This window comes from Haliotis rufescens, unplaced genomic scaffold (genome assembly GCF_023055435.1).
Source record: "Haliotis rufescens isolate VD_foot unplaced genomic scaffold, xgHalRufe1.0.p SCAF_4, whole genome shotgun sequence".
Classification (NCBI taxonomy): domain Eukaryota; kingdom Metazoa; phylum Mollusca; class Gastropoda; order Lepetellida; family Haliotidae; genus Haliotis; species Haliotis rufescens.
In genome coordinates this window covers 60,772,271-60,790,895 of record NW_025964112.1, presented here as the reverse complement: position 1 = coordinate 60,790,895, position 18,625 = coordinate 60,772,271, and the positions used below count along the sequence as shown (strand labels likewise).

Here is an 18,625-nt window from a genome sequence, read left to right as displayed (position 1 = left end):
TGCTCCACTTTGTTACCATAACTCCTGAGAGTCGTTCAACAGGTACAAACAAACTACACGATTCACACCGAGTGACAATGTGTGAATGAGTGAGTGAGTTAAAGAGTTATTCTGGGTACTATGTTGTTTTGGTTATTGCACTTTGGTGTTTTGTTATTTTTTTTCATATTCTGACAAAGAAATAAGTATGTTGACACTCTCAACTTGAACCGATTGGCAACGGCATTTTATAACCAATGCAATACAACCTGATTATTCATCATTTATTGTGTACACATGTGTTTCCTAAAGCTCCACACAGCGACATGGAGTGAGAGTGCAACAAGTTTTGTCGCATGTTGGAAATAAACACTTCTCATATACATGTAGAGTAAACTACGGTTATAACGAACTGAAAGGGACCACAAATTTTAGTTCGTTATAACCGTACTTCGTTATCAGCATGTATACAGCAAATGACCGGGACCAAAAAACAGTTCGTTGTATCCGCCAGTTCGTTATAAGCGTGTTCGTTATAAACGTAGTTTACTGAATATGTAGTTCGACTTGAGGGTCCCAGTCGTCCAAGGCGTCACGCACAAAAAATACGTTGTGCAGAGTTGCGCCCCTTAGGCGAACCAGCATCTTTGATACTGATATGAGAGGTGGAATCTGATTGGTCAATAGGAGGGACAAAGAAGGCACATAACTCATAATAGCCACTGGTGACACAACAATCGAGCCCCAAAATTCCAGCCTGGTTTGGTAAGGGTGGAAACTGCACTTTTTCAGTCAGTTAACACCCTTGCCTCGGGAAGATGCCGGAACCGTTCTTAAGAAAAACATACATATATGCTGCATATGCTGAATTCGTGGCATCGTGCACCGACGAATTTGGTCGTTGCTCAAAATATCACTGGATTGTCTAATCCAGACTCGATTTTTCAAATAATATAGCTGGGATATTGCTGTGCTCGGTGTTAAACAACAAGCAAAAAGGCAAACATGTCTGGCGAATCGGAGTGAGTGAGTGAGTGAGTGAGTGAGTATGGTTTTACGCCGCTTTTAGCAATATTCCAGCAATATCACGGCGGGGGACACCAGAAATGGGCTTCACACATTGTACCCATGTCGGGAATCGAACCCGGGTCTTCGGCGTGACGAGCGAACGCTTTAACCACCAGGCTACCCCGTCTCTAATATCTATCGACGACGCGCATAGGGAGCCGGGAACCAGCTTATGGTGATACCACAACCTTAAGCCTGGTGCCATGGGTAGTCTGCCTTTCCGCTACACGTAGCGCAAGCGCAGCAAACCCAGGAAACCAGGCTCCATTCAAATTACAATCCGTGGGTTAGTGTGACCAGGGTGTCTCTTTAGATCGTTGTATAGTCTCCCTTGTGTGACGTATATAAATATACCTGAAGAGCGGCGCTTCGCAGCACACACACGTGTAGCTTCCCTTCTCGTTGTGGTACACATACTTTCCGGTAAAAGGCTAAAAATAGTAAAGAAAGTAAATTTTAAGTAAGCTTTAAGACATCTGCATTACTGTCACGTACAATTTTCAAACGTCTCCCTTTTCTTTTGTGATCAGAAACACAACTACTCATTCGTCACCACTCGAATGTTTCCGGAACTTGCCAGAATGGCACGAATTCGTCACGAATGAAAACAACCAATATACGTTACGTCTCTTGGTGTGTATTATTCCGCCGATCTCATTCAAATCTTTTACTCTAATAGAGAGGTATTGTATCGGAGCAAAATAATTGATTTTAAGATATTGCCGTCCTAATCACGACAAACTGCTTGTATATTTTTGCGACATTAATAAAAAAATTTAACCCCATGTTTACGTCAAACATCATACCATTACCCATACTAATACATACAAATAGGGCCACGCACTGTAGTGAGTGAGTGAGTGAGTGAGTATGGTTTTACGCCGCTTTTAGCAATATTCCAGCAATATCACGGCGGGGGACACCAGAAATGGGCTTCACACATTGTACCCATGTCGGGAATCGAACCCGGGTCTTCGGCGTGACGAGCGAACGCTTTAACCACCAGGCTACCCGACCGCCCCCTGGCGAATCGGAAGGATACATTATCGATAAGACCTGACAACGTTAGGCTGGATCAACTTCGAGTGGAAGTCCTTGTACACTGACACACAAACTAAAGATCCTGAAAAATCAGACAACACGATGCAACATAGTATGGTATTTATTGTAATCACAAAGCATAAAAGACAAACTGTTGCGCAACAACTTGTTCCACCCGAAGGAAAAATGGGAACCGAAATTAAACAAGCGAAAAAATCATATTGGTTATAAACAATGGTAAAAACAACACGATGCCAATTATGAAACAATGATGAAACTATAAACTGGTAAAGTAACATTCATCTTCCCGAGAAAAGGAAGTTTTGTAGTCAGTTACCTCCCTTGCCTCGGGAAGATGAGTAACACGGAACTAGATTGTCTGTTGCATGTTTCTTGTAGACATGGTCATTGCAACTTCTTGAACTTCAAAAAACAATTCATATCATCAGAATGACAAATATGGACAAATAAGGCTCTCTATATATAAACTCATTGTTTGTTGTTTAACGCCGCACTCAGCACTATACCAGCCATATGGCGGCGGTCTGTGAGTGGTATTCTCACCTGTAATTGCTCTCCAGTGCTGCGCTACAGGGGAGGCTACTAGCACAAATCACGGACTTGTGTTAAAATCAACCACAACAATATCAGCGAGAAGCACGAGTCTGTGGGGACCCCGTTTATTGTAATAGGTCCCCAGCAAACTAACGTAATGAATAGGGTGGTCAGGTTCGGTGACTTGGTTGAAAGCGTGTCATCATACCCCGACGGCGTGGATCGCTGGCAGACAGCTGGAGTATTGACGAGTGCCACGTTAAACAACAGACTAGATGTTGTGTAACAGTTTCGTAATGCTACAGGTCCCTGTTTGAGGAACTGTGGATGACCAAACCAAGCTCTGGGCAAAATATCTGTACATGTATTATTATTAATATATTATTACTACTACTACTACTACTACTACTAGTAGTAGTAGTAGTAGGAGAAGTAGTGGTAAATATGAGACAGCTACGCGATAAAACAAAGAACAATGAAGAACGAAGTGGGGTTTATTTCACGACACGACATTGTTCTAACGCAACGATAAGCTGGAGACTCGAACATGCGCCCGCAACTTCATGACGTCGTATATTTGGTCGACGTTAATTTTCAGAGGGGTTGTCCAGTGAGTTGTTCCCCATAGATGTCCCTGGTCAACGCAGATAAACGCGATGTCCGAACGATCGCATGCAAAAGCGGGAGAGATATCACGATTGTCATTGGGAGAACAGGTACAGGTAATCGACGCAAGGATTGTGAAAATATGCGGGAAATACCCACTTGTGCGTGAAATGTACTTGTCCGACATTGCCGAGGTCGGATTCTATCGATGGCGTCATCATTATTAAAATACGGGAATTTTTTTTTTTTAAACTTGTACATTTCATCACCATACTTAAAGAGGCTGTACATAATGTTGATATCTCGAATAAGAAATAAATGACGAGTGGGAGTTGTTTATCGTGCAATAACACACTGCAGGGAGAGTAAACCACGAGGGGCGCATAGCAGTAACTTAGAAAACTCCATATAATACTCACGGATAATAATAATTTCCCGAGTCCTACATCATTGCTGACGTAACATAATGCAGACAACATTGCTGGCGAACTATAGATCATTGTTGACGAAAATGTCTATCATTGTTGACGTCATATGGACAGTGTTACATTCTCGACATTTTCAAAGACAGATCTTCGCCTTTGCAATTATCATAATATGCAAAACAAAGAAATTATTAGATTGGTCTGTGTTATGCTGATTTTACGACACTGAGAACTCGTATAATTACTAAAATCGTTCGCGAAGGCAGAATGTTACAAACACATGCAATACTCTCTATACAAGAATTATCTAAACAGCTGACCCAGTGAACTAGTTTGGTCTCACGCTTGTGCAAAATTTTCAACTGATATTACAGCAGCTTTTTACAACACATAATGAATGACATGCAAATACTTTGCCCACAACAGATATTAAAACAATTAGTTACACATCGAAACATATTTTGACAATAATAACTTGTCACGAGAAATATGTTCAACTTCCATGCCAATTACAAATATATAACAATCCAACGTTATATTATTCTCAATTGACTGGAGTCAATTACGTCAAGGAAAATACGCTCAATACAATTCACGTTAACCGTAAGAATATTTTCAGATTATATGGACAATCAGTTAACATGTTGTATTCTTGTTCGTTACAATCGTGCCTGTGTAGTTCCATAACGGGCCCGGGCGTATCACGTGGCCTTCTTGAAGCTGAGAGATGCGCTGTTGATGCAGTACCGCATTCCAGTAGGTTTCGGACCGTCCTCGAACACGTGACCTAGGTGGGCGTTACACTGAAATATACAACAAACAGTACATTTGTTAGTGAGTGAGAAAGTGAGTTTGGTTGAACACCCCTTTGAACGGAATTCCAGATGTATCAACGCGTGTCAACATAATGTGGGATGAAAGTCCGAAGTGATGTAGACAGACAGAGTGTTTATTGCATTTCTCAGACATTTGCTACTTTGGCGAAACCCACGAACACGGGTACCGACAAAACCTGAAATACTCGGGGCGAACCGGGATTCGAACCCACGATCGAGACCCCTTTTTCTTCTATATTGTTCTTGGGATTTAACACACCTGCAACTTCGATACCTGTGATTATTATGTTGACATTCTGGGATTCAGGTGAGCTTAAAACAACACACCCAGCAACCTACCTGTTTACATAACGCCTCTGTCCTCACCATGCCGTAACTGAGGTCAGACCGACAGCTGACGTTGCTCTGCCCCTCTTTGTAGTAGGCGTCGCTGAATGACGGCCAGCCTGTCCCTGAATCAAACTTGGTGGACGAGCTGTGTAGAGTACACGAACAATCCGCTTGTCAGAACTATTTTCTAGTATGAGAAGCGTCGGTTATAGAGCAGCACCAATGACCAGAAATAAATTCCATCCAGGATTCAAGTCATGTGAGAATATTTAAATAGTGAATGAGTGACATGGGCTAACTTAGCTAGTACTAGGACATGGCATTAGTTAGGATGTGGTAAGCCCATATGATTAACACTCTAACTCAGATCACAAGATGCAAAGAATTGTTTTTTATCGCGGTTAATATGTACGGTGGATGGTGATACTAAGCTGGGCCCCGTCTCTAATATCTATCGACGACGCGCATAGGGAGCCGGGAACCAGCTTATGGTGATACCACAACCTTAAGCCTGGTGCCATGGGTAGTCTGCCTTTCCGCTACACGTAGCGCAAGCGCAGCAAACCCAGGAAACCAGGCTCCATTCAAATTACAATCCGTGGGTTAGTGTGACCAGGGTGTCTCTTTAGATCGTTGTATAGTCTCCCTTGTGTGACGTATATAAATATACCTGAAGAGCGGCGCTTCGCAGCACACACACGTGTAGCTTCCCTTCTCGTTGTGGTACACATACTTTCCGGTAAAAGGCTAAAAATAGTAAAGAAAGTAAATTTTAAGTAAGCTTTAAGACATCTGCATTACTGTCACGTACAATTTTCAAACGTCTCCCTTTTCTTTTGTGATCAGAAACACAACTACTCATTCGTCACCACTCGAATGTTTCCGGAACTTGCCAGAATGGCACGAATTCGTCACGAATGAAAACAACCAATATACGTTACGTCTCTTGGTGTGTATTATTCCGCCGATCTCATTCAAATCTTTTACTCTAATAGAGAGGTATTGTATCGGAGCAAAATAATTGATTTTAAGATATTGCCGTCCTAATCACGACAAACTGCTTGTATATTTTTGCGACATTAATAAAAAAATTTAACCCCATGTTTACGTCAAACATCATACCATTACCCATACTAATACATACAAATAGGGCCACGCACTGTAGTGAGTGAGTGAGTGAGTGAGTATGGTTTTACGCCGCTTTTAGCAATATTCCAGCAATATCACGGCGGGGGACACCAGAAGCCACGCACTGTAGTTCACCTGGATATGTAGTCAACAACATTACATTCTGAAAAATTGCTGCGTAATGTCTGCAAAAAATCCAAACATGGCTACTGTGACAGACATATCTACAATCGGATTTTAACCATTTGAACAGTTTGCATGGGGTGTCGTAAAATTGGTGAAAACAAGCATGTAAAGCGTCAACTTGTGTTTTTAGAAGATATTTTATGTAGTGCAAACAAATTGACGTCCAAACAAACCGTCGGATCGGAGGAATATGCAGAAAATCAACGTCTGAAATCATATTCATAATCAGATACTGCACTATGACAACGCCGGTCACAGTTCACTGGCCACGCAGCACCAAGCAGGGACCTACCGGTTCAGTGCCCTTTTCCCTTGTGACGTTGTATTGTTCGGGGGTCAGCTTCTTCACCCAGTAAGAGTTAGATGTCTTTGAGGGGTCCGGCTCCACGTCTTTTAAAGTTGAAAAACATCCTAAAAAATTAAGTGCGTGTTGACAAGTTAATGTCTCAATCTCGTTGATGTTCTAATAAGAAGAAAATGTTTAAAAAAAAGCTGATTTAAACTATTCACCGTGCCAATATGGAGATGATTTGATGAAAAAATCACTCGGAAGGGGATATTTTAATCATAACCCAGTTCCCCTTTCCTCTAACGGTAAATGATACTTTGTCTAAAAGACATACATGTGCCCCGACTCTTAAATCCTCGTGGGGGCACGGGTGGCCCAGTTGTCTAAGACGCCGCGATTCGCTGTGCAGAGTTGCGTCCCCTGGGCACGCCAGAAACCTATGATTGTGGGTTCGAATCCCGGTTCGCCCCGATTATGTTTCTAGGTTTGTCAGCACCATACCCGTGCTCGTGGGTTTCACCGAAGTGGTAAACGTCTGAGACCTGCATCACTTCGAGCTTTCCTCCCACATTAAGCTGACACGCCGTGGTGTAACTGGAATGCTGTTAAAAGCGGCGTTTAACCCAACTCACTCACTTAAATCCTCGCACATGCGTGAATCTGTGAAAGGTTTTGAAACACGAAGGAAGTGAGGTGAAACTGGGGTTTAAACGTCGCGTCCAAGATTACTGCACTTATATAGCGACGTGCATGCAAGTGTGTGTCCGGCTGCTTGTACTGGTCCAGACTGATGCCGATTTATAGTGCTAGCTCACTGTAACAAGCACAGTCCAGGTGAGCATTTGAGGAGAAGGTGTTACCCCACACTTGGTAATATTCAAGCAATATCATGGCATGGTGGGTGAGGTGGTTATGTGGTGTAACGTCCCGTCCAAGAGTATTGCACTTATACAGCGACGTGCATGCTTGAGTGTGCGTGTATGTGTGCCGCTTGCACTAGTCCGGACTGATGCTGAGTTATAGTTCTGTTCCACAGAGATACCATGCCGCAGTTTAACATGAATACCCCACTCAGACACAGTATACTGACTCCGAGCCGACCAGTCCTTGTTTTAGCCCCTTAATGCCGAGCGCCAGACAGGGTAACAACAAGTACCATTTATTAACGTCTTTTGATATGACGCGGCAGGAGATCGAACCCCGGGCCTTCCGCACTCCGGGCGGACGCTCTACCACTAGAACACGGAGCCGGTCGAAACACGAAGGTAATAACATCTGTTACGACGTATCCAACAATACTAATGACAGAGACCATATTTGTGTAACAAAGCAATAACCTTCAGAGTAAGACGACTCACAACTGCTCGGATCAATGGACCCTCTACCAACTCCAGGCTTGTACACAATGACCTAAATAGTGAAACACACTATAGACAGGGGGCCATGTGGAAAATACCCGCCGTCTGACATGTGCATACAACCTGGATCAGATCCAGGTTGTCTTGGGGTCATATCGCATGTATACTCTACAAAACAACAGCGTGTCGTTCTAGTTTGATGTCACGCTGGTATAGCATTATTTTGCAACAAAACGTCATGTATATATAGTATGCTATCAAGCAGAAAGACACGGGCAATTTACAAAACTCATTCTGTGCATAGAGTATTGTGTACTCATTATTATTTGCAGGTCGCAAGGTACACCACACAAAATAAGTTAAAGAACATCCAATACATTCATATTTTATAGTTAACCTGTCATGGAAAGACAGATTAACAATAGTAATATGACAGAATCGGGTGCTCTCTAACTTCTTTTGTGTGGTATAGTATCTTAAACTATTTTTGCCAACTTCAGAAGCGGAACATTGCCTTCAGAAGAAGATGCTAAATAGCAAAGTTGCAAGAATATCAGAGAATATTACTTACCGAAACTGTATTGTCAATATCCAACCCTGAATAAGTTTCAAATGCTATTATCTGGAAATTGTGAAGTACTGCGAAGATGTGATAGACCTTGGTGTATAATTACTGTGATTGTCATGTATATGGGTCCGTGGCTTTCATACGAAATACAGACTCGACTTGACAGTACAGTAACACCCTAAAAAACCTTACATGTAAATACTGCAAAAACAATATGTATAAGATAAACAACATTTAAAAATCCGTAATGTTTATTCAAACACTACGTACTCACTCTAAAGGTCTGCTTCTGACTATTTCCCAAACTACCACATGTTCACCAGTTAAGTCCTTATTTGGGTAATGCTTAGTGGCAGAAAATCTATTGTTTTAACACCTGGTCATGATAAAGTCGGAATCGTACACTCGACTCTGCTTTAAGCAGAGATTTCTTATGAATATGGAAAGGATTTTGTTGCACTTTCTACAGTTACCCATGTTCACTGTGAGAAATACTTGATACGTACATAATATAAAATACTGTTTTGTGGGTGTTTAAATGGTCAAACTTAATCCTACGGAAGTATGAATCCACCCCATCGTTTTTCTTGAGCTGTATCTATTTATGCAAAATACGTATTTACATCTCAGTTCCACGACGGCGGATTGTAAATAATTCAATCTGGACCATATAATCCAGTGATTGATATTGTGAGCGCCGATCCACACCGTCGGGGTATGATGGCACGCAATTAACCAATCACCGAACCTGACCGTTCGATCAATGAAGTCACCTCTTACAATTCAACCAGCATAGGTTAGGTTAGACCAATTCTAACCCTGAATACCCACGGGATTATGACGATATCTCGTATTAACTTTACTGATTAACGCCTTTGTACTTTATTATAGCTAAAATGGATAGAATTATCATTAAACCGCCCGCATTTTATAAAAAATGAGCGGGCCACTGTAACTAGATATTGCCCTCATATTGCTTGACGACGGGCTTTTATCACGTCCGTTGTTGGGTGACGTCATAGGATATGGATAGGTGAAGTCACGTTCAATAGTGACGTCATCTGGTTTGTTTCGATATTTGTAAAAGTTGGTCAGTGACATTGGTGTTGATTGCAGTAAATGTTTCAAAACCGATATTGTCTTTTTATTTGATAAATTCCATCCGTTTCAGCTATGATAACGGTAACGCTATTTTTCAGGGCATTATCATTTGCGGAAGCCCTCGGTCTTTTCAACTGCATGGCCTCCTTCGTCGGGCAGTTAATGGAAGACCCCGGGCTTCTGCAAATGATAATGCCCTGAAAAATAGCGTTACCCATATATTAATTTTACTAACTGATTAATCTAACTGCCAAGAAGTGACAATCTTCCATTGGCAGGATATACCCATGCAGCTTATAGGTTATATGTCCCCTGGTAGTAACATTTAGTCTCTGAAATGAACATATCGTACAGAAAAAAAACAGTTGTTCAATTATCTTAATTTAAATATAATAAAAAGGAGCCCAGAGAATTTCTTCGTATTCAGATAATAGGGCGCAGTCAAATAAACGGTTTTTCAGGACGGTCTGCAGTAATCTAGACTTGCCAAACATTATAGACTTGCATGGGCTGTTTTTTATATATTTGCATGCATTTGCACGGAGGAAAAAAAGAAATTCTATCTTTTTACTCCTGATACCGTCCCTTACAGAAGGGGTGTTCTCAAGACTGAATTGATTTGTGGCTTCAATAATGGTTTCTCTTACCTCGCGTGTGTGTCACGTATGTGCAACGACACGCCTGAGTCACAATGGCCTTCTCCGTCTGTTTAGCGACGAAGCCGAACGCAGTTCTTGATAACTGTCTGATCGCAAACATGGTTTTGAAGCTGTGATTGACAGACAAATTTTCCCAGTTCTGCGTGAATTTCAAACCGGAACTGACGTCACGGATTTTCCCCACACAGCCTTGAACCGGCGTGGCTTACTTATAGTCTGTTCTAACGTAATGTGCAGATATCAGTGGGAGCTGCGGCAAGAGTAGTAGTGGGTCATAATTTAAAGTCGCATCGGCATTATTTCAGTTTCAGCCATATGGCAACAAGAGTAGTAGTAGTAGTAGTAGTAGTAGTAGTAGTAGTAGTAGTAGTAGTAGATTTGTTCATTTGTTTGTTGTTTAACGCCGCAATATTCCAACTATATGACGGCGGTCTGTAAATAATAGTCTGGACCAGACAATCCAGTGATTGACATCAGGGGCATCTGTCCACGCAATGGGGATTCTATGACATGCATCAACCAAGTCATCGAGCCTGACCACCCGATCCCGTTAGTCACCTAGCTCTTGCGATAAGCATAGTCGCATCTTACGGCAAGCATGGGTTGCTGAAGACGTATTCTATCCCAGATCTTCACGGGTCCTGAACAGAAGTACATATACTAGGGGTGTCACGATAAATCGAAATATCGATATAATGCTATTGGTAAGAACGTAAAGTCAATGAATCGATTGTTAAATCAGTTGTGGATCAATTTTATCGATTTCAGTTAGGAATATCTATAGTTTCGTTTGTATTTACTATATCATGCGATTGAGTTAAATGCTGTTCAAATTTGTTTTTCTTTTGATCATGAGTGGTAGTAATTTACACATGGTAATGTGGAAGTTTCTTTTTCTTAAATTATTAGGGTAAAGAAAAAGCAAATCAGTCATATCTTAAACTTTACTTTTGATTTGTTGTTATGGTTATCACAATCAAAGGAAACTTCAGTTCCAATGTTTAATTTTACTCTAAAATCCATCTAAGATGATACACTGAAAACTATCGATATTTATCGTAATAATTTCTTGCAATATCAACAGTTATCGCAATACTGATTCCAGACCAATCGTTACCCCTAATATATACTGCATGCGCTTTGTAACAATATCTTTCCGTTGATTTGACAGCGTTTTACGCCTTCTAAATCCCATGTGGTTTAGTGGTAAGCTCTCTCTAGAACGCTCATAACTCAAATCAGTTTTGATCATGTTATAGATACTGTCAAGAGTTGGCAGTTGTTTTCGCACTGCTTACGAAAAAGTGGTTAGATGTTGGAAAGAAGTGAGGTTCCCGCCATTGCACACGTCATAGCTTGGGTTGCTATAGTGCTATTCGGGAACAACTATTTGTCTGTAATTGAAAGTGAAGAGGACGTCTGTTGAAAATCTGAAAATTTAGTTAGTGTGACTGAAGCCAAAATACAGGATTTATGGCAAAGATTTAATAGAGGTAGAGGATTCGCAAGAATTAATTAATTTCATTTCATTAATAAGTCCTATTATATGGTGCTAGAGATCTATAGTTTCAAGCTCATTGCTTCAGCTGGCCTGGGGAAAAGTTACAGAACAGACAGACGCTGGACAACCCATCATCCCATAGGCTTATATGGCCCTTAACTCCAGGTGAGCTAATTGTCAGAAGTGGTGATCTACTCGACTTGCATTGCTGTCAGCTCTCCTCACACATGAAGCTGACATGCTGTAGTGTAACTGGAAGGCTATTGAAACACTCACAAGTGATACGCTCAGTCCTCATCCTCCTGAATCAAGGGTGAATCCTTATTCTCATTGTGTCGTAGGCTTAGTTTGGTCAAAATAATAAGGAAACAAATAATGAGAATCTGAATATTTCATATTTTATTTTGCATGACACTGTGTAAGTCAATCTGCTATGTTCAGCAAAAAAAACCTACCAAACAGTTGACAATACACCGCTACATATTTTCTCTGGTGAAGAGTCTGCTGTCTCATCACAAATGATAATTAAAAATAGGAAAATAATTGAACAGTATCTCTTGTTGTCTGTTGTTCTTGTATATTTCTATGTTTATTATCAAGTAAGGAATTAGATTGGAGTTATAAACAGAAAAACATTCTACATTTCTTCTTTGACTTGTGGATTTTGGCTCAAGTCCGCAAACCATGTACTGGCAGCAAAAGATCATCTTCATGAGTCATGGAAATTACTCCTCCTTTGAAGGTCAAAACAGTTATACAATGTTACACTTTGGTGCATTAACATAAACATTATATTATATATATTATATTATATTATAAAAATTCCCCTGATGACTGTAATAGTTCAAAACAAAAATAAACATCCACAGACCCAATGTCACTTCACACATAATTGACTGGCCTCACTGCGATTGTCGCAATTACATCACAACATGCTAATAATCAAGCCCAATCAACAAGCACACCTGACATCAAGGTGCAAGGTGATTACTGTAGACATATTGGCAGCAACTGTCTTCATGAGACTGCCATTGACACGTGTAAACTGTGAAATAAGTAAACCTTATTTAGATTATGTTACTGAATCTACTATTTCAGCTTTGACTTCCAAAGTCTTTGAAAGTCATTTAGAAGTGATACACATAAGGAAGAGAATTTATGGATGTCAGCTTCTTTATTACGTTTGCCCATTATCCATTATCCATTGCCCATTACCAGTCAGTGATGATTTAAGCCCAGGCTCCAGTTGTCCATCACTATCAGCACTAATTTACCGTTTAGTGTTGGCTTCCATTTGTCCTTTGCTAATCACCTATCAGCGCCAATTATCTGTTGGATCCCTTGGTAAGTTTCCACATTTGTTATCTTATTACGTTTGATGTTTTTATACATATATATATGTTCTCTGCCTCAGCATTTATTCACCAGGGCGGGGCGGTCGGGTAGCCTAGTGGTTAAAGCGTTCGCTCGTCACGCCGAAGACCCGGGTTCGATTCCCGACATGGGTACAATGTGTGAAGCCCATTTCTGGTGTCCCCCGCCGTGATATTGCTGGAATATTGCTAAAAGCGGCGTAAAACCATACTCACTCACTCACTCACTCACTATTCACCAGGGCCCACTTGCACAAAGCCATCTTAGTGCTACAACTATTTTAAACCTATGTTAAAGAATGGGAGTTACGATCATCTTAGCGCTAAGATCGCTTTGTGCAAGTGGGCCTGATGAAGGAGTAAGTATAGACTCTGAAACATTGTGTTCCTAATAATAAAGGAGTTGACATCCATAAATTCTCTTCCTTATATGACTTATAAGATTGTCAGAAGTTAATCAAAATCAGTAACATGGTTGAGCTACTTAGCGAAATGCCTGGTTTGGCCAGGGAATAACTATAATATTTGTTACAATATGGTTATTGACATATAAACGTATGAGTCCAAAGAAGACAAGATAACGTTTAATGTTTCCATAAGATAATGTTTTGGTTTTCGAAAATTCACACTGTTGAACTTTCCCTAGGTCCTCACCAGTTTGACACATTAAGGTTCAACTGTATCTGTTATTTCACATACCACATACTTGCTGCATGTCAGATTATAAAATGATGCCTGTCGAGTAGGGCTGGGACGAGTCCAAATTTACTACCCGGGTACCCAACCCCCTATTACCTGACCCTACCCAGGTACCAGCTGTAGGTCTCAAGAGATAGGTCCAAATGTCCAACTGGGAATAGTTTGACCGTAGCCCTGGCAAAACGATAGATACACGTCTCGAATAAACTTAAGTTGACTGAAGTTTTATCTTTAATCATACATATAAAGTCAAAAGGAATGTGTGCATAGTCTAAAAGAAATGCAAACATTAGTCACTTATAGTGCAACCGTAGAGTTCTAGATAATTTTTTGTCATTAAATAATATATCACGTGACTAACCACGGGTCCGGGTAGTCCTGTGGGTACCCGGGTCCTACTCAGTACCCACCCGACCCGGGTACCCGAGTTACCCGTCCCAGCCCTACTGTCGAGATAGCTGAGCAATGGACAAAATTCGGATTGGAATCCCCTGTAAGCTCAGGGCCATGTACTTTCAGGAGACGTCAGAGACATTAACAACGCACAGACAACCGGGAGACAGACAACACTACAATATAAGCTCCCTTGACAGTCAGGTAAGCTAAAAGATGAAAAAAAACAAGAATTCATGTTTTACATTAGCAGCTTGAAATAACATTTGTGAAAACACAATGTCCCCCATACAGGCAATATGAGACAGACGCTGACTCACAATACGTCCAAGACACCTTGTAGCTGCCTATGTCACAACACAGGTACAAGCCACACTGGGACATCTATCGTGGACTAACAAGAAATGACGAGTAGACAATAGACACAGTATACTAAGCACCAGCATTTCTATTATCAAATTCAAGTGAATTACAAACTCATGTCATACTGATTTGAAATGCTTTTTGCTGTCATATCTTGTCACCTTCAGATGGAACATACCGTATTCGACGTAATAAGCGCCCAGGGCGCTCTCAAAATTAGAAATAGGGGGCTCTTATTTGAAAATTATTTTGGAGAAAAAAAACGAGTTGAAAGATAAATTTTGTGGTTTATGCTGACAGCCTGAAATGTTTATATACGAGATACATTTTTCCAGAATTTAATTGCCCATAATTAAGGGTGCATATAACACACGAATGTGTATTATACGCGAATAATTAAGTGTTGTGTACATTGATCAATCGGAAGGGGTGCTAACAGGTATTGTTCACTAGCCAATATATTAGCAAATATCGCCGTGGGCGCTTATTAGAGCAGGGCGCTTATTACATCGAATACGGTATTATCACTCGTTGGAAAAGATAATAAAAATTCACCTGAAGATATGACACTTTTTATGGATAACAACTTTATCAGTATTCACCTGGTAAAGGAGCAAGAAGTAGTCCTGAAACATTGTTACAAACAAAGGAGAAGTTGTTATCCAGAAAACGTCTCATATCTTCATGGTCTTCAACTCCTAAATGATTATCAGAGACTAAAAATACACCTGTAAACAAACAGAAAATATCACATATCAAACACACAAAACAATTGTAAACATACTAAATCATACAAAACATCTACAGATTCACTTCGAACCTCAAAAAAGAAGTATACATGTTGATAATATCTTGCTGTTTTTCAAGTATATTTCTATTCAGCAGATGCCAAATATAAAAGAAAGAAATCCAGGAGTAATGCATTATATTTAGTATTTTTCTAACAGATATTCCCATCTAAACAAGAGAAATCTTCTCAGATTCCCATGGTACATGAGTCTCAGGTGATGAATATGTCCCAATGGTACCGTGGTTAATCGGTCCAGTATGGGTACAATTCCAACAAGACATTTTGGTTTATTTGCACCATCTTTAGCATACCGTATTCGACGTAATAAGCGCCCCGCTCTAATAAGCGCCCACGGCGACATTTGCTAAGATATTGGCTATTGAACAATCCCAATCAGCACCCCTTCCGAGTGATCAATGTACACACGACTTATTTATTCCCGTATAATATGCACTCGTGTGTTTTATGCACCCTTAATTATGGGCATTTAATTCTGGAATAATATATCTGTCGTACATAAACATTTCAGGCTGTCGGCATAAACCACGAAATTTATCTTTCAACTCTGTTTTTTCCAGCAAAATAACATTCTGATAAGATCCCCCTATTTCTTATTTTGAGAGCGCCCTGGGCGCTTATTACGTCGAATACGGTATTCTTTTATGACATTCTTCGCCATTAAAGCCAACCTCTGGTTCAGGAACCTCTTTATAATGTCATTTAATGTCACAAATCATTTTTTGTCCTAAAAATAGAATGCTGGTTTCCAATTAATCTACATGCATGCTTAAAAGGCAGTGTAAACATATATTGCAGATCTATGACGTATTTCACGAAGACATTTTGAGAAATACACTTGAGAATAAGTGAGCACAAATTGTACCTGTATAAACTGAAGTACATAAAGCTGAACAAAACGATGTAAAATAAACAAGTAAACAGTCAACATGGAATGTAGGTAGCTATGAGCTATGCTTATCTGAAACAGTCTAATAAATTACATCTTGAGAACTGGTGTTGGGTTATGTCATCCGTTCGTCAACAAGGTTTAAGGTGCAAGATCAGAGTTGCCACTTTGAAAAATATGCTTTCTCTTTGATATGGAGAAAGGAATTATCAAACACTGGTTGTTTACGGAACCTGAAACAGCTAGAAAAATATGTGAGATGTTCTTCCCCAGGTTTTGTACAACATGCTTATTTATATACCCCTCACATTCTAGGGACCAAATATTTGCATTATAGACAGGGGTGTACAGTAAGTGATTGACTGACTGAAGTTGGGGATTTTACGTGCGCTTTCCGACTGCAAGCGTATGTCGCACACGGGCCCGCCAGGCCATTTAATGTATTTGCCAAAAAATATGAAGGAAGGGATTTGTGCAACCCAGGAGGGGGGTTTAGGGGTTGCTTATATAGGAGTTTTTAATTTGGTGATTTGGAATGAATGCCAATGGAGGTGTGAGTGTTGAGGTGTGAGTGTTGAGGGAGTTGTTTGGTTTATTTATTAATTAACGGTCATCAGCGGTCATTATAAAAAAGATGAGAATCGCACACAGGTCAGATAAACAACATCATTCATTGTGCAATTCTGATCCTGCTCCTTCAACAGTATATAAACATACACAACAATATTCCAACACTGTCCTCCGGTCAAACCTGCCCTCATGCAATGTCAGACCACATACCTGAAACAAGACCTAACTGGTTTGTCAATTTGGGACTGGTATATATGATAAATAAACTAAATACATTTACTAAAAATGAAGGCCCTGGGTTAAATTTCTGAAGTCTTATGTTGGATGATATACAAATTAAATTGCACTACCATAGTAATATGCCTCTTTTTTTTATTGTTGCATGGCAACTCTGGCATAATCATCTCTCTATGAAAACATGTCACCAAACATGAAATGCGTGTTTATAAAGATTAACAGATGAATGTACAAATGAATATTCATTTGAATTGGCATTCTAATAATATCAACTTGGTTACTATGGCAACATAGAAAGTACAGCTCATGAAGTAACTAGATAAGTATAGTTCTTGCATCCAGGAGTATAAATCAAGAACACCAGAATATTATATTCAGATCAATAACGGGGGAGAACAGGTAATTACGAAAATATAACATGGTATATATCATATGTACATGTTTGATAAACTACAAAATTGAAAAAATAGTGCCCAGGTTCTGTAGCTCACCTGGATATTAAGTCAACAGCTTTAAATGTCAACAAAGACAGTCACTTAAAATAAAAATTGCTCACAGCAGTGATATCAAAATGTTTCTGTAAAAATAGCCAGACCATAAACTAACACTTTTTCTAAGGATTGACTTGGTTGATGCATGTAATAGCATCCCAATTATGTGGATTGATGCTCATGATGTCAATCACTGGAATGTCTGGTCCAGACTCGATTATTTACAGACTGCAGTCATATAGCTGGAATATTGCTGAGTGCGGCATTAAACAACAAACAAACAATCTATGGATTGGAAAGAAATATGACTTTAAAACAAGAAACATACAAGCCTAAGTTTAGTTTCCTTTTATCATGTGTGGAAAAGTCGGAAGAGGAGATATCACACACACAAAATTAAAAATTGCTGTGGAGGCCATATTGAAAATCAGATTCGAACCTCTTGAACAAAATGGGTGTGGGAACAGGTGGGAACAAGTTAGTGAAGTTTTGTTTTCAATGCCGACACTGACGCCGGATCATCAGGCATTGATAAAATCTCACTTGACTTTTAGTCAGGAGAGCAAAACAAGTCATATGGATAATTACAGTCAACACTGAATACAACAAACTCCAGTTTTTTTCTCATCACAATTTGGTGTGTACATGTCCCGTTAATCTCCACTGCTCAGAAACAGCTTGGCCAACACCTGGCTTTGAAACATGCTAGCAATTTCATGACAAGTCCAGAGGACTAGTGAAACTAGTGCAAGCCTTATTTCACTAGTCCTCAAGAGTTTGTAGCTAGTCCTGCTTGAACAAGACAAAACATGATATGCAGAAAATTAACATTATTGGTGTTTCCATGTCATAAATACAGTTCAACTGCCATGTCTAGCAGCATTACATGACTGGTACCATCTGATGTCAATACTGACATGAGGAATGCTGGCTTTGTGGGTTTTGATCAGCCATTCGTCTTAACAAGTCACTTGGACATGGAGGGAGGTCTTATATTTCCAGATTTCTGTTGGAGAAATGCATTGTTCTGTATTTACTCTCTGAAGGACAACATTATATAACTGGACATGAAGCTGCATCAGTCCCATGTTCTAAGACAGTTGTCACATGAGAGTTGGAACGTTCCTGTGAACATTCCTGACAGGAGCTGTTGGAGCTGTTGCAGCATTAGA

At 40.1% G+C, this 18,625-nt stretch overlaps 1 protein-coding gene across 1 annotated transcript; it reads right to left on the bottom strand.

Annotated features, from left to right (window-relative positions):
- Positions 1-2,194: 2,194 nt before the first annotated feature.
- Positions 2,195-10,308, bottom strand: LOC124113318 (peptide methionine sulfoxide reductase MsrB-like). The gene is made up of 5 exons (XM_046473603.2): positions 10,118-10,308; positions 6,447-6,565; positions 5,511-5,587; positions 4,850-4,985; positions 2,195-4,477 (listed from the first exon to the last, which is right to left on the bottom strand). The coding sequence occupies exons 1-5, from the start codon at positions 10,227-10,229 to the stop codon at positions 4,376-4,378; spliced, it is 546 nt and encodes a 181-aa protein (XP_046329559.1). The 5' UTR covers positions 10,230-10,308; the 3' UTR covers positions 2,195-4,375.
- Between the last annotated feature and the right edge of the window lie 8,317 nt (positions 10,309-18,625).